The sequence below is a fragment of the Pinus tabuliformis genome, chromosome 1_1 (genome assembly GCF_031772625.1).
Source record: "Pinus tabuliformis cultivar Carrire ecotype Pingquan chromosome 1_1, CPIR1, whole genome shotgun sequence".
Classification (NCBI taxonomy): Eukaryota; Viridiplantae; Streptophyta; class Pinopsida; order Pinales; family Pinaceae; genus Pinus; species Pinus tabuliformis.
The window spans coordinates 498,723,374-498,739,676 of NC_142297.1; the positions used below are offsets into that span (position 1 = coordinate 498,723,374).

A 16,303-nucleotide genomic window follows, 5' to 3' on the forward strand; every position below is an offset into this window, starting at 1 on the left:
ACTAAGGTAACTTCTTTTATCTCTTCACCCAGAATCTTCATGCAATTAAAAACCTCATTTATACGTAAGAAGTAACTAGCTATACTTTCATCATTGTGCATCTTAAGAGTTTCATATTGAATTTTGAGAGTTTGCAGTTTAGCATGTTTTACCTGAGAGTTTCCTTCGTAGCTTAGAACGATTTTGCCCCATATTTCTTTCACTGATTTGAGCTGCATAACTTTGATAAACTCTGATTGTGACAGACTTCCCAATAATGTATTGACTGCCTTGGCATTAGTTTCATATTGCTTTTTACCAGCCATATCTGTAGGAATTGTTGATAGAAATGTATATCCTCCTTCCACGATTTCCCAAACATCTGTTCCAAGTGATTGAAGATAGGTTGTGGTTATTATCTTCCAATAAATAAAGTTGCTTCCATCAAAGATTGGCGATCTGATGGATCCCCTGTTTTCTTGATTACTCATGATGATGGATCTTCCTTCAAGCGATCAAGCTTCTTCTAAAGGACCTGGCTCTGATACCAATTGTTGGAAATAATACTGAGAGGGGGGTGAATCAGTATTATCATATCAATAATTTAATTTTCAACACAAATTTGTATATGCTACTTCAGTTAAGTGAACTAACGTGTATAAACGACTGTACTTAAGGAAACCAGTGTATATGAAGAAATCTTTTGATTTACCCAATTTATCATGCATTGAACTTTATCTAGTATATCAGGTATTCATTAGACAGTGCAGTAAAATCATAATAAAGCATCACACATAAGAAACACACATGAACACCAAGATATAAGGTGGAAACCCAATGTGGGTGAAAACCACTTGCTGTTTCGTCTATGTCTTCTTTTAATAATAAGAAAATTTGTTTACAATTTTTGTATTGGTGCAGACTTATACCAGTACGCAGGCTTCTACCTACATAAGGTTACAACCTTCTCTCGTTCTCCAGCTTCTCCTGGAAGGGAGCTACAACCCCCTAGCTCTTGTACTAGCCTATATGTTTGCTAGTACATAAGCGCTGACCTACAGAAGGCTATGACCTCTTTTTTCAAGGGACCACGTTTCATAAATTTTCAGACTGGATGCATCAACAACATCTTTCAATCATCAAATATATCTGCATCAACCAATCACCTTTTGAACCAACCATAGCCGAATCAATCATTCACTTAGACAACCCATCAATCTGATCCTTCAAAATATTGTCACTAGAATACAGTAACCAGAACCTAGAACTCTGCAACAGTAAAGAGAAACAACTGAAACATATTTTATAAGGTATACACTACTTCCATGTGTCGAACCTGCATGTACACGCGCTTTTCTCAAAGCCAACCAGCGTATACAATTGCAAATATAAATTCAAAATTCTGCAGCGATTCCAGACTTTAGTTATACCCAAATCATATCATTCACAGAATAATATATGCGTCAGTATTCAGATCTAGAATATACATGAGAAAAAACCACATAATGATAATTCATTTTACACCTTAAGATCCCGATCCATCATTAAATCTGATCCCTCATCATCAGCTAAGGTTCATCCTTAGTTCAGATCTAGCAATGCACCATAACCCAATAACCTGCATACTAGATCTCACACTTCATCAGATATTTGATATTTGCACACTTTGGCCTAATGATTTTCTCTTCCTTTCATAATTTTAGGCATTTTTCAATACCATGGACCAAAACCACTTAGGACCAATACCTTGGACCAAATACCTAGGGTCAATACCTCAGACCAGATACCATGGATCAAAATACCATGGACCAAATACTTCGGACCAAAAACTTAGTTTTCCAAGGTATACGCACTTTTCCTTTTGTGAAAGTGCGTGTGTACGTATACGCGACTTGTATACAGTGAACCTGCGTGTATACGCAGCTTGGTCAATAATGAACCTACGTATACCTCTCTTTCTTCATTCTATGAAGATTGATCTGTAATTCTTTGTTGTTTGCCTGCTATACTTTGATCTTTCATCTGAGTGAGTTGCCATCAAGGACAACCCCTGAATCATAATGCCAACATGGTTCACCAAACATCTCATATCCTAAGATCTCATATTTCCCCCTCAAGCTAGCATATGAGTATACTTGCCACCGTTGTACCTATTCAAGTGATCCACTCCACACGTTGATCATACATAACTCCATGTGTCACCTCACCACAATATATTTGCTTAAATATCGGGTCCTACAACAAACTAACTTCAAAATAGCATACGAGTACACTTTCCACCCTTGTACCTATTCAATTGGTTCATTCCACAACTCGATCCTCCATCCAATACATGCATGAGAGGGATGACATTGTGTCCTACAATGCTACAACATGTATGACCGCATAACAAGCCTTACAACAACCTTGGATAATACACCATGCCTATGGCTAGACTTAACAACTTGGACTTAACATGTGTTCATGCACTACTACAACTCTCTGTAACATGTTGGCTCCTTCACCAAGCAACAACACCATTCAATCCATCTACATTCTCTTGTCCATGTAGCGACATGACCTCTTTCTTGCTATATTTCCAGCAAGTGTTGATCCATAATTTTCACTACTCCTTAATCTCCACTCAATAATCATCCATTGCGCTCGTCTCACCTTGACTTGGCCTTCCAACATCATTTGCACCTGTAGTCTCTCATCAACCCAACTCGTGTTCATTTAGTAAGCATCATTCTTCTCTACTTATCATGCCTACTCACTTGTGACCACTAGATGTTTCTTGGAAATCCTTCTGCTATTCCTTTCATCTTTGGTGCCTCTTACCTTCGTGTCCACTTATTTGGCATCTACTGGCCACGTGTCTGGGCCCCATGGATTTTCACCAGGGCTTGAAATTAAAAAAACAAGGCTCGATCCCTCGAGTGCTTCCAGATTTTCTTCAGCAACCTATGTTACAACTGTGTATTCCTCCAGTCAATTACTCGATCACATCATGCACAAATATGTGTGGATCTCCATGCTCATATGGCTAGATTAATTGAGATGAGTGACTCCCTTTAGGGATCAATTCAAATCATGTGCTTCAACAATTATTATAGACATATCATGTGTGCTTTTCAATTCTCATTGCACCACTTGTCCCATGTTTTTCTCAGCTCAGTATTCCATGTGCCTACTTGGGCTCTCACCACACCTTGTGCTCTATTGGAAGCTCCTCATCAGCCTTAGCAACATCTTCTATGGCAATGGATGTAAGTTGTTATCACTTTCTATACTACACCTCATCACATATACAACCACACAACCTATGCTACAAAGAGTGCTCTTCCCTTAGCTCTAACACCATTGTTATAAAAAGAGAGATGAATAAAAACATAATAGCAACACATAAAGACAACAATACGTGGACACCATAAACTATCTTGGAAACATTTTCGGGAAAACCAACTCCTAATAATAAATCTACTATTCTTTGACCCAAAGGCATCTTACAATGGAGTCACCCTTCACTTAAGTAAGCTACAAGATATGAAAAAAAACATGGGTTACCTAAACCCTGAGCCTGTAAAGCACCAATGTTAAACCTGTTAATAACCATATCAAATTAACTCTATGGCTGAGTTAAGTTTTTACCCTAACTACTCTATCATATCTACATTAAAATTATAATAAATTACTATAACTTTCTCTTTGAGAAGTATTTCTTCTCACTCCACCCACATTTTCATTGAACATTTCACACACAGACAACATTAGTTGTACTAGCCTACTTTTGATAGCAATAACTAACACTCAGTGCATAATGGGTCCTAGTTTGGTAATATATATATATATATATATATAACTAGCAATTGCAAAAGGGAGGGGACTATCAGAGGGCTCAAAATCACTGATGTATGCTTCCTCACTCACCTTCTATTCGTAGATGATGTCTTAATTCTATTGAATGGTAGTGTACAGGACACTACATCTTTCTCTCGCATCCTAGAGCTCTTCTCAAAAGCGACGGGAATGGAAGTGAACAGATCAAAGTCCACCATCACCTCGGTTGGTACCTCTGCAAATGAATCGCTCGTGGCTAGACAGGCTTTTCCTTATGCCACCCAGCCACTTGAAAGCGGCCTCAAATATCTAGGATATTGGCTCAAGCCATCTCACCAAAAGATAGCTGATTGGGTATGGCTTGTTTCGAAGATAGAGAAAACGTTATCTTGTTGGAGCCACAGATATCTCTCTAGGGCCCGCAGGCTAACACTGATAAAATCTGTGCTGGAAGCCACCCCGGTCTTCTGGATGGCATTAGCTTGGATCCCCCAGAACATCCTGGCTAGACTACAGCAGCTGTGCAATAGATACTTATGGGCAGGTAACCAAGACAAGCGCATCTTTGCTTGGATAAGCTGGAACAAAATAGCCTTACCCAAGAAATGGGGAGGGTGGGGATTAAAGGAGCTCCCCATCTTTGCAAAAGCATTAGCAGGAAAAATGGGTTGGGCACTACTAATGTCTCAAAGCCTATGGACCAGTATTACATTCCATAAGTACATATGGCCTCACAGCATCATTGATTGGGCAAGACTCCCGACATGGAATAAATCTGGCACATCCTCGATCTGGAAGGCCCTCCTTCATTCCATGTCCCTCATAAGAGATCACTTGGTTTGGCGTATTAAAGATGGAAACAGTGCAAGGATAGGACTTGACCCCTGGACTGGGAGTGGGGGAAGACATATCCTACCACCAGATCTGGTAGCACATCTCTCAGCTCGGAACATTACAGTTATCTCACAGATTGCGAACCAGGATCAAACAGATATATTCCATCAGGCTTGGATAACAGCGCGCCACTTAAAGAGATGGCACAGTACTTGGGTAGAATACACAGATGCACTAACGGAAGCACACATTAGAATTACCGAGGGCCCGGACGAATTGGTATGGAATCAGGCTGAACATGGAATATATACGCCGAAGGATGGCTACATCCAGCTCATAGCCCATAAAAAACCCGAGGCATCAGCAAATTGGTGGCAGAGTATATGGAAATACACTGCCTCCCCTTGAGCAAAGCTCTTTAATTGGTGTATTCTGAGGAACAAAATTCCAACAGGGGATCATCTCATGAAACGAGCCCAACACGGACCCACGTGGTGCGTACTATGTAAGGCAGACTCGGAATCTTCTGAACATATTTTCCTCAGATGTTGTGCGAATCTGAACCTGTGGCAAAGCCTCAAGTCTTTCATCAAATACGCGGGCGAGTGGGCTGGATCGGACATCATAAACGCATGGACTGTATGGGAACAGCATAACAGAGGATCAAAAGCAATAAATCTTCCCCTTATCGTAAACTGGGCTATTTGGAGAACGAGAAACAGAGTGATTTTTGACAATAAGCCCATACATTGGCCACTGCTCGAGGCTAGTATCGTATCGGCCCTGAGGGAACTCCCCGATCCCCCTCCTCCCTCATCTCGCCAACCTGCCCCTCCACCTCCCATCGACAATGGCACGCCATGGGCTTTTTTCGATGGGGCAGCAAACCAGCATAGCTGTGGAGGTGGCATCATCCTTTATATCTCTGAAAATCACCTCTACAAAATCAAGGCGAGACTAGGAACAGGAACCAATAACTATGTTGAACTCATCACTCTCCGCCACTTACTTCACTTTGCATTCAGGCACCACTGCACTTGCATCAACATATATGGGGACTCACAGATCATCATAAATTGGATAAATGGCACAACTACTTGTCACATGCATTCACTCAGCATTATATTAAATGAAGAACTGACACTCAAATCAGCGTTTAACAATATTTCTATCTCTCACATCTACAGGGAACACAACAAGGGTGCCGATACATTATCCAAGGAGGCAGCGCTGATGGACAGAGGCACCTGGGAGATTACAGAGGTGAAGGATCAGCAGGAACATAAATATTATCATCGTCCGTATATATACCCAGGATACCCAACCTTGGGTCAGCAAATAGATTAATAGGAACTACTTTTATTATACATATCTCATATAGACTCATACTGTAATGTTTTTTGATATTTTTGAAAAAGACGTACAGAATACTGTAATAGCTGAGCATACCCTGCGTGGTAATGCATCATAACAGCAAAACTGATTACTGGCATATAGACACTCTCATGTAAATTTATCTGCTCATTAATGAAATATTTACGGATTTTTCCAGTGGAAAAAAAAACTAGCAATTGCCCCAAAAGGTGCAAAGAGAGGCCGATAAGTTTTTTAAATTGGAAAAATAGTAAGAGAAACACATTTGTAGATATGTATACCATATGTCATATGTATTGGCAAATTTAAATTCTATATAGATATTGTAAAAGATGATATTTTAGTTTTATGGATTAGCTCAAACTAAAAACACTAAAAACATTAATGTAATATATTTCTAATAAAACACTGAAAATAGAAAATAATTGTGATTGGAAACCACTATTTAAATTCAATTAAAATAATGATTAGATTAATTTGATATATTTCTAATAAAACACTAAAAATAGAAAATAAGTGTGATTCAAAACCACTATTTAAATTCAATCAAAATAATGATTAGATTATATAATTGAAGATGTATATGTTGAATGTGTTTACCGAAGTGGAGACGAGCATACACATGAACTGTGGTTTATGCCTCAACATGTTAGCACAAGGCATGGTGACGTGGAATATGCATATAAAATTAGGAATGGAGATACTTTGTATTAATCTCCTGGGTGAGATTTGTTACTATGATCATTTCAATAGCTTTAACGTGAAATTGAGTACCCTTTTTAGATGCAGATGGAGCCATAACATCACTTCCTGTATTTGTTTTAACGTGAAATTGAATAGCCTTTTTAGATGCAAATGGAGCCATATTTGTTTTAACGTGAAATTGAGTAACCTTTTTAGATGCAGATGGAGCCATAGTATCAGTTCCTGTATTTGTATTTGTTTCACCCTCTGTACCACCACTTTTTAGCCTTATAAATTTCTAAAGTCATTTCTCAGAGTACTTTGACGGTTGCCATTTTGTTTGCCCTATCGATATCTCATTAAGTTTGGCTCTCTCCCCTGAATCTACCAACTTGTCATCATAGATAGCCATCCCAAAACTATAAATACCATTTTATAACCACTTCTTTAGTTCTCACTGAAATCTCAGTAAAATAGAGCATGCCTTCTCCCCATAATTCGCTCCCAAATAGTTTAAACAGTTATCTTAAACTTACAAAGGCCTAAAAGCCATGTCAACCCTCTCGGTATGTATCCTCAAAGAATACAAAGGCTTCAAGAAATTCTTCATTGACCCTACCTCTCTGTATTAATGCCACTTATTTGATTAAAACATATATTCCTTTGCGCATTCTTTCCTACCTGATCATTCAGTTTCTCTTTTAAACACGCGAATGCAATGTAAAATGCCAGGTGAAAGTTTTACGCATTTAGTCGTGTCTAAGGAATTGGACTATATATGATTTTTGCGTTTTAGCTTAAATATCTTTAATGTGGGTTTCAAGTGTATATATTCTGAACATGAGCACTAAAAATAGGTACAAATGCAACATTGATGGGCAAATATCAGACAAATATATGAATTCACCCATAGAATGTGAAATTTTTCTTTTTCACTATCCCATCTAAACAAAATTTCGATGTTACCATGAGCGGCTTCAGCTAAATGACCTTCTCATGCCCAGGAAATCTAAGGCAAGAGTGGAATGCCCATTTCTCTTACATCCCCAATCGAGCAGAAAAGGTAACCTGTTAATAAAACAGAGTTTAGGCCTCACACCCGAACATATCACACTCTCTGTACCCACCGCCAACTCTTTCACAATATTTTTGAGCCTCAGAACAAGGGACTTCAGGTCCAAATCACTTCACCCCCTCACAAAAGAATAAAGCAATAAAATAATATACAGCCTGCTATGCTAATCTATTTCGCCTTCCTCTGCATCACCATTTCCAGCAGCTATTCCACCAGCATTTCCTGTAGCTATTCAACCAGCAGTAGCCTCTTCCTCCTCTTCATTTTCATTTCTCATGAACAAACCGAATTGCTCCAAACAATTCCTGCCCTGCAACGCAAGGGGTGCCAGTCCATCTTGAGAATTAACAGAACATGTCTCATCCACTGAACTGGGAACGTGATCAGGTTGAGAAGATCTCAGCATCTCCAGATCCTTGAGCAGTTGAGTGTTTTCATCGAGCTCAACAGTTTTCTCCATCTGCCGTGTGTTTATAATGCAAGGTTTATAAACTCATCAATACTGACTTCTTTTGTTTATTGGGCTCTTGCTACCTGAAGCTTGCAAGGCAAAAATTGTGATAACAAGAAGAGAGAATACTAAATAAAACAGAAAGGACTCAAAAACATGCTGTAATTCCAAGCGTGCAGCTTCACGCTCAATCTGCAACTTCCGTTTAGCTTCAGCCGCAGCTTCTGCTTCAGCTTGCTTACGAGCAAATTCTGCTGCTTTTGCCTCTTCTTGAAGCCTTGCTTGCTTTGATAAACATTAATCAATGTAAAAATCAACACCAGGCCAGGTAAAAATCAATCAAAGCTTATAAATTCAAAGCTTCTAAATTTCAACCTTCTCTTTGACGCCTTTCTAATTCCTCCCGTTCAGGCCGCAGCTTCTCTGGATCTCCCCTGTCATCCACGCAGCATTGAAATGGATTGTCCTGGAACTCCGACGTAAAAGACTCCGGCATAAAACTGGTGTGCACAGATGTCAAGTGGGGAGTAGAAAGGCGACTTAAAGTCTGTGCACAGATGTCAATAGGAAACCATGCCAGATGTCAATAGGAGAATGAAAATGTTGACGACTGTGTTGATGCATAGGAAGGCCTATCGGCCTAAATATAAATATAAATCTGTCATTCGATGACAGGCTTAAAATGAATGGTAGCACTCGCTGAAGACTAGAGTACAATACACATATTCATGTCATGTTTGTAAAAAGCTCACTTTGGGTGGTGACAACTAACCACCATTCAGAATAGGACCCAAATCATATTGGAAACTTCCAATAGAAGACATCCATAAAATGAATGGCAGCCCTCGCTGAATAGTCGAGTACAATATACATATTTGTCATTTGGCAACTTCAGCCCTTTCTGAATGTGAGTACAATTTACATATTCATATTGAGCTGGAAACTTCTACTAATTGATAGATAATATGAATGGCAGAGGATAGAATTGCAAGGTTTCTGGAATATTAGTCTTCTGACGCTTCACATGTCAGTACAGCAATGGAATTTGGTTTGTTAAAGAACCAATGAGCTTGACATAGACCTTCTTGGAAAGCAACATGGTATTTAACTTCAACTTGCTCACAAATTGTTTTAATCTCCAACACAAACTCGGATCAACAATTCAATTTCTGAGCATGTTTTGATAGTTCATTCTGTGCTGTTTATGCAATGCCATTTTCAACTTCTTCATGTTTGTTATATTTATTGAAAGATTCACCGTGCTTTGAGTGACCAAAGCAAGACTTGCATAAAAATATTTTTATTATTTTGACTTGCATAAAAATATTTTTATTATTTTTCTTCGAAATAAACCACCTTCAATATAATGCATGTGCCTTTTAGGAGGTTAAAATAACAGTGACTACATAAAACATGAAGTGAACCTATTTAGTCTGAACATTTGGCATGTGGAAACAACAATTCATATGGAAAATCGATGAAAAGGTGAATTAATCACTGTGATATCCTCCCCTTCGTCCACCAAACTTTTAGATTGCAGTAGAAACATCCAAAGTGAGCTCCACAACATGTTAATGAGCTGTGAGGCTAATGCCAAATTTGGATGGTATTTCCGCATTGTCATACCAAAAAACAACTGTCGTCAGATTGTTTATTGTTTCAACAATCAGCTGTAACAAACTGTAGTACTCTTTAGCAACAACCAAACTGGCAAAGATGAGCTTTCATTATAATTGTGCTTCTCTTGATCCAGGAATATCCTGGTGCATGTTCATGGAAAATAAATGATGCAGCAAACAAAATTGTGACATTTCCCTGAGGCAAGGAACAAAATAAAAAATATTATTTACTCTATGCATTCTCATCATAGTTTAACAAAGCCGGCAATACACCAACCACCGACGTCTAAGAGATGCATAAGGAAGACAAATATAATTGATTCAAAAACTGCTTTGCAGGCATTCCTGCATGTGAAACCTGCCAATACCAGCGGACATGATATCAGTACAATAAGCTAGGTAGTGAAAATCTCAGAACAAAAAGAATGACATGCTATGCTTAAAATGACAATTGCATTTGCAATTCGATTCAGCTGATTGGCAACCGTTTGTGTCAGTCAAAGAATGGGCATGCGATTTCCAATCTAGCTAAACAATTACCCAAATATCAAAGCCAAAACATGTTTCAACATAGTTGCAACTTGCAAGGTCTAAAAGAATTGTTCACAAGTCTCCAACCAGAACTCTGTCTCTTGCTTTCAGACTAGCAAAAATTGACATTGTAGCAATGCCAAATTTCTAAATTAAAACAGGATGCTTGTCTAGATATTTCTAGTTTTTGGCTTGGGAAGCTTTGAAGAAGTCATTGGACACTTAGAGCACTGAATTGATCGAAGCATGCAAATGGGGGAAACTATAGGAGCTAAGTTCAAAATGCTTATCACCCAATCCAATTCTTAAGTGAATATTTGTTTTGTCTTACCAATCTCAAATAACTCCAAATTGGGGAAAGATTAAAGCCACACCTCACTCTTCTTCGAGAACCTTGGAAGGTTGTCTTCCTCTAAATACCTGTAAGATATGGAATCAAAACAACAATAGAATTAAAAAAGTTTTCTCGGGACTCAACAACAAAGAAACAACAATGCATCGATGATAGTTATGCAAGACGAGTGTTGTGGTATATCTTTACCTGGCCCCTGGTTTAGCAACATCTTTTAAAATTCTTTTTTCTGTTGATTTTGCTTGCAGTTCACCTGTAATCATTGTATCACGATGGTTGTGCTTGCTATCATTGATCAATAGGTACATGTTAAGTTGTTTGATCTTGCAGTTTTTCAATGCTGATAACGCTGGGACTTGTTCCTTCGTCCATGACCTTTCCTTTGGCTCAACCCTACAACCCTGAAGCTGACCTCCTCCTAACACGGGCATCTTGACATTGGTACTGGACATGCTGATAGTTTTCCTTTCGTCACTCGGGCTTCGCTGCTCTCCACGAACTTAAAAGCATCTCCAGGACAAATTGATCGAAGATTGATTCCCGAATTTTTTCAAAGATTTGTATTGAATGATAAGTGGAAGCCATCAACTTAACCAACAAGATTCTGAACAATCATATGACTGCAGCCACAAAGAAGGAATCCAACAAACTTGGTCACATAGGGGATTACCTTATGGCTCTTGGTCGAGTGCTCAGCTTCGGGGTCAAACAGAAGATTCAAGCCCAGAAACATAGTGAACGCTCTTCCTGAGCATCAAATTTCTTTCGACCATGAGCAGGAGAATGCTGATCAAACAACCTCCCATCTAATCCTTTATCTGATATGCACCTTCCCAGGTTTACGAAACAGCAATGTGAGCAGACTGTAGAAAGAACTATGACCAGCACTGTAATGAACCACTATCATACAGAAGCTCTTCATCAACCCTCAGCTTTGTCCACGATGCCAATCTTTTACGCATTGTATAGCTTGTAATATATATCTGATCTAAAATCCCCCAAAGATGGCAACGTTTCAATACTTGGCAACTCCTCTACTTCTTTACACCCGTTGATATTTAGTATCTGAAGCTTTGCAAGACTACGAAGCCCTTGTATTCTCCTCAATCCATAACAAGAGGACAAGTCTAGTGTTATTAGTGATGTTGGCAATGCTCCAACCTCCACCAGATCATTGCAAAAGGTAATCTTGAGATATTGAAGGTTAGGGCAAACACCACCATGAAAGGAAACCTCTGATATGTGTGTGTTGTACAGTCGTAAGAATTTTAGTTGCAACATACATTTGTCAATGGAGTCCAATTGAGTCAATGCTCTAGTAAATGGCAGTTCTTGCAATGGACAATCTACTACTTGCAAACTTTCAAGATTGTTCATCTTCATAATATCTGATGGTAAGTAACATATTCCACAGCACTCTATGTGCAAGGTTGTCAACTTAGTCAAGAGCCCAACAGAATCGGGCAAATATTTCAATTCCTGGCAATTATAAAGCCCCAATTTCTGTAAACTTTTTAGATAACCAAGGGAATGTGGCAGCATTTCCAGGAAAGGGCTTCCTAATTCCAGAGATTCCAAATTAGTGAGGTCTCCAATAGCACCAGGTAATTCTTTTAAGCTTGTACCCAACAAATATATTTCTTCCAAAGACTGTTGTGTAACTTGGGGAGGCAGTAATTCCATGTTTGGACAATCTGAAAGGTTCAAGTATTCAAGGGTATTGATATTTCCAAGTGTTTCCCTCAAAATGGTCAATTTGTAACATGATTGCAAACATAGATGCTTAAGTTGTATTAAATTCCCGAAGGAATTTGGAAGCATCTCCAGACTGTAGGACTCAGACAAATCGATGTATTCAAGGTTTGTCAGATTCCCAAAGGAATCCGGCAGCGACTTCATTGTAGAACAGCGTTTTAACTCCAGGTGTTTCAATGACTGCAGATCACAAAATTCTTCTGGCAATGTTTTGAGATGAAAAGATCCTTCTGGTGAAGTTTTTAAATAAATCCACATTGGCGGATAATCCACAACAATCTTTTCAAGGAGCTTCAACTGCCCTATGGACTTTGGAAACTTCAAAAGGGGAGCACAAATGTTTAACTCCTGCAACTTCATAGGTGCCTGCAAATGTTCAGGGTTTTAGAGGTGCCTTCTTTACTATAACAGCAAGAAGGGAAAAAAAAGCAAAAACAAAAACAGAGATCAGATTTGCCTACCTGAGATTCATGTCGCCACAATGTTTTAAATTTAGTCCCAACCACTTCTAAAACTCTTAGGTTCTCCGTTGGAATCCAGGAAGGCAGGAAAGAGTAGGGACACTTGTACCAGCACAGCCATATGAGATTTGGTGATTGCACCCTCCTCAAAATACCTTCTAAATAACAATCTTCAGCGATAAGAAGTTGCAATCTCCTCATATCAAGCATATTATTATGCCTATTGTGGAGCTTCTTCAAAGGGTTTCCAAAGAATTTATTACTCCGACTTTTGTTCCGTGAAATTTGTGAGTGCAAATGTAGATCGGTGTACATATTGAAAGGGTCAATGCGAGGAGCCATCATAATTCCCCGCACATCAGTGGTTACCTGTTCATTTTTTAAGACCAAACAGTGAAGAATTAAAACATAACACAGGTTTCTCTTGAATAAACTATCTCTGAAATTGATGAATGATTGAAATGCTTACAGATGAGCCCTGAAACAAATCAGTAATGTTCCTGGCTGGACGCCAAAGACGATGTGACAATCCTGAAGACTTTTCCTGCTCCACAATATCTCGTCCTAAATCTCTTAGGTGGTCATGCATTCTTAGCCTGTTTTTACTGTCCACCTCGACGAGACATTTATCCTTGAGATTTCGAAGTCCCAGCGAACCTTTCCAGCCTGATCCGTTCCATATTCTTAGGGCCATATCCGTTTTTTCTCCTATGAAGAAACAGGCAATGTCTAAGAATATTTCCCTTTCCTCCCCATTAAGTGCATCATAACTAATTTTAAGTGTCCTTTGTATCTCAGTAGGAAGGTTTACTTGTTGAAGCCTACCCAATTGATCTTCCCAACAAGATTTGTCAGTTTCTCCGCAAAGAAGTGCCCCAAAAACTTTCAAAGATAAGGGCAATCCACCGCAGGCTGTTAAGAACTCATCTACTAGATATTCAAATCCTGGCAGAGGATAAGGATGACAAAAGGCAGACGAGCAAAAGAGTTCTCGAGAGTGTTGTCTGTTAAGGCCTGTGAGCTTATAAATTGACGACTCTCCAATCCCTGAGCTTGTGAGGACATGCTTGTCACGAGATGTGACCAAGATTAAGCTATCTGAGCGAAGGGTATCGTTCATTGACAAAAATGCATCCAATTGATCAACATGATCTACATTATCTAAAACCACGAGAGCGTGAAAAGATTTGAGATTTGTCCTAAGCATCTCTATGCCTTCAGCAACACTATCTATTTGGCGATCCAACTGAATCAAATCCTTAAGAAGTTTATTTTGCAAGGAATTCAAAGAGCAGTTAGCGGCAGCTTCTCTCACATCAAACAAAAAGCAGGATCCACCATAATCTGAACTTTTTCTATTGAAAAGTTCTTTCGCCAGCGTTGTTTTCCCCACTCCGCCCAACCCCACGATCCCGACAACCTGAGCAGTCCCCTTTTGCTGCTGCTGCTGCAATAACACTGTGTTTTCAAGATCTTCTAATTTTTCATTCAAACCCGTTGGATACTTTGCCACATTCAAGAGCCCCTTTTCACCCTTCTTCAGGACTCGTTGAACAACCTTATCCACGAGCTCCCCCTCATCACTGGTTACAGTCAACCAAACAAACATTCAAATTAAAATTGATATAATTGTCAATACAAGTTAAAATTGATACAGACAACACAAGAAGAGTTAGAGATCTAACCCTTTACATCCCTCGAGCTCGAAGCCGCTTAAAGACGAAACATCAGACAGGGCTTTTCTCCAATTTTCCAGAGTCTGAGAGTCATATCTTCTTTTCTCCTCGTGCTTTTTCAGGGCTTGATTATACACTCCATCTTGTCCCGCCCACCGAAGATCGGATGGCTTGACATTGAAAAAAATAGGAATAATAGTAGCCCCCGACTTTAACATCAGCAGGAGTTCATCGAGGCACCATTTTGATTCCGCATATCTTGGAGATAAAATGGCTATATGCACAGAGGCGGTTGCTATAGCTCCTTCTATTTGAGATATCACACGATCTCCTGCCTGCATTTCTTGCTGGTCTAGAAAGACTCGAAATCCATGCAAAAGAAGGCGACGGTATAGATGGCTGGCGAAGGTTTTCTTGACATCCGGACCACGATGGTTGATAAACACATCGTAGTTGGAGGTGGAGGTGGATGTGGAAGTGGAAGTGGAGGAAGAAAACGTATAGTCCGCAGGTGCCGTCAGGTGTGCCATTGAAATCATAAAATTAATTTCCTTCACTTGACTGGATAAGTGTGAACCCAGAACTGAACCCTGCTAGGCCCTTCAGAAGATATTGAACTTTTCAGAGGAAGTTCCTGTTGATCAGTTCACTTTTCATCACACAAGTGGCGAGAAATTCACAAATTTTCACTTGAAAAGGATTGTGAGAACCTCGCCCTTAAAAATAAAATTGAGAGACTCCAAGGAAAAACAAAACGTTCTGCAATAATAAAGCTTTAATATATTGAATAGTTATGCTCTGTTAAACCTGACTTGGCTGAGGAAACTGATTCTCTCTTCTTTGAAATCTGAATTAATGTGGTGATTACCAGAGTTGCAACGCTGCAAAGTGGTTGAAAGAGTAATAGCCACCGAGAATGGTTGAACAGGCAGAAGACCGAACAAGTATAGGGATCGAACCGTTGACAAATTACTCGTTGGATATCCTCCAATGTTAATATGACGCAGAAAGAAAGCGAAGAAATGCACTGAAAGAGAACTAGGTGAAGGAAATCACGCTAGAGAAACCAAACCCTTTCGACTGCGTGGAATCCCTGTACCACACGCTTTCCCCGGTTTGAAAAAGGTTCTTACAAAATTATTTTTGAAGGTGTGTATATTCTAGAAAAACAATTGTAACAGTAACACGATTTACTTTCAACCTACCACTTCTAACAAAACTGTTTCCATGTTCGGCATGGTTTTCATACCTGTGCGTTGAAATTGATGACAAATTCCTGAAACTAGATGTGTTGCAAGTTAGCGTCAATGTGACTCACACACAGGGAGTTGCTCAGGGAAGCAAGAATTCATTTGTTTACTTCTTTTCCTGATTTACGAGAAATGATGAATTGCCATATCGATCTTGTGCGTCATCATCCCGACAGCCTTCCACCGAAAGAAATAGTTGCACTGGTTGGCTATTGACTTATCCAGTGGTTGGTGAGCTAAAGATAACATTTTAGCGTTATTCGTTCTGTGAGCTGTCAAATTTTCCTCCACGGCCTCGCGCAAAAAGTCTTAAACAATATGAAATTCAAAAGTGTTTTAAATTGTTTTCATAAATAATGAGATTTCGTGACTCCGAAGATTGCATTTGAGAAATTAGCAAGTTGAGATGGGGTCAAATAATGCTTTGGAAACGCTTTTGATAT

At 39.2% G+C, this 16,303-nt stretch overlaps 1 protein-coding gene across 6 annotated transcripts; it reads right to left on the reverse strand.

The window, feature by feature from the left end:
* Positions 1–7,700: 7,700 nt before the first annotated feature.
* Positions 7,701–16,076, reverse strand: LOC149213952 (TMV resistance protein N-like). 6 transcript variants are annotated; one of them, XM_089392162.1, is made up of 6 exons: positions 15,860–16,076; positions 14,620–15,703; positions 13,404–14,517; positions 12,935–13,303; positions 10,908–12,839; positions 7,701–10,786 (listed from the first exon to the last, which is right to left on the reverse strand). In XM_089392162.1, the coding sequence occupies exons 2-5, from the start codon at positions 15,147–15,149 to the stop codon at positions 11,673–11,675; spliced, it is 3,180 nt and encodes a 1,059-aa protein (XP_089248288.1). In that variant the 5' UTR covers positions 15,150–15,703; positions 15,860–16,076; the 3' UTR covers positions 7,701–10,786; positions 10,908–11,672. The 6 variants fall into 6 exon arrangements, with proteins under 6 accessions (XP_089248288.1, XP_089248291.1, XP_089248289.1 ...); XM_089392165.1 differs by having other exon boundaries at positions 14,620–15,244; positions 15,479–16,076; XM_089392163.1 differs by having other exon boundaries at positions 14,620–15,244; positions 15,418–16,076.
* Between the last annotated feature and the right edge of the window lie 227 nt (positions 16,077–16,303).

What these genes read in the sequence shown, in the direction of transcription:
- LOC149213952 (XM_089392162.1), bottom strand. Translation starts at nt 15,149, where the DNA reads ATGATTTCAATGGCACACCTGACGGCACCTGCGGACTATACGTTTTCT. An exon ending in ATTTGTTTCAGGGCTCATCT is followed by an intron (nt 13,304 to 13,403) that starts GTAAGCATTTCA and finishes AAAAATGAACAG; the next exon opens with GTAACCACTGATGTGCGGGG. An exon ending in TGTGGCGACATGAATCTCAG is followed by an intron (nt 12,840 to 12,934) that starts GTAGGCAAATCT and finishes GAACATTTGCAG; the next exon opens with GCACCTATGAAGTTGCAGGA.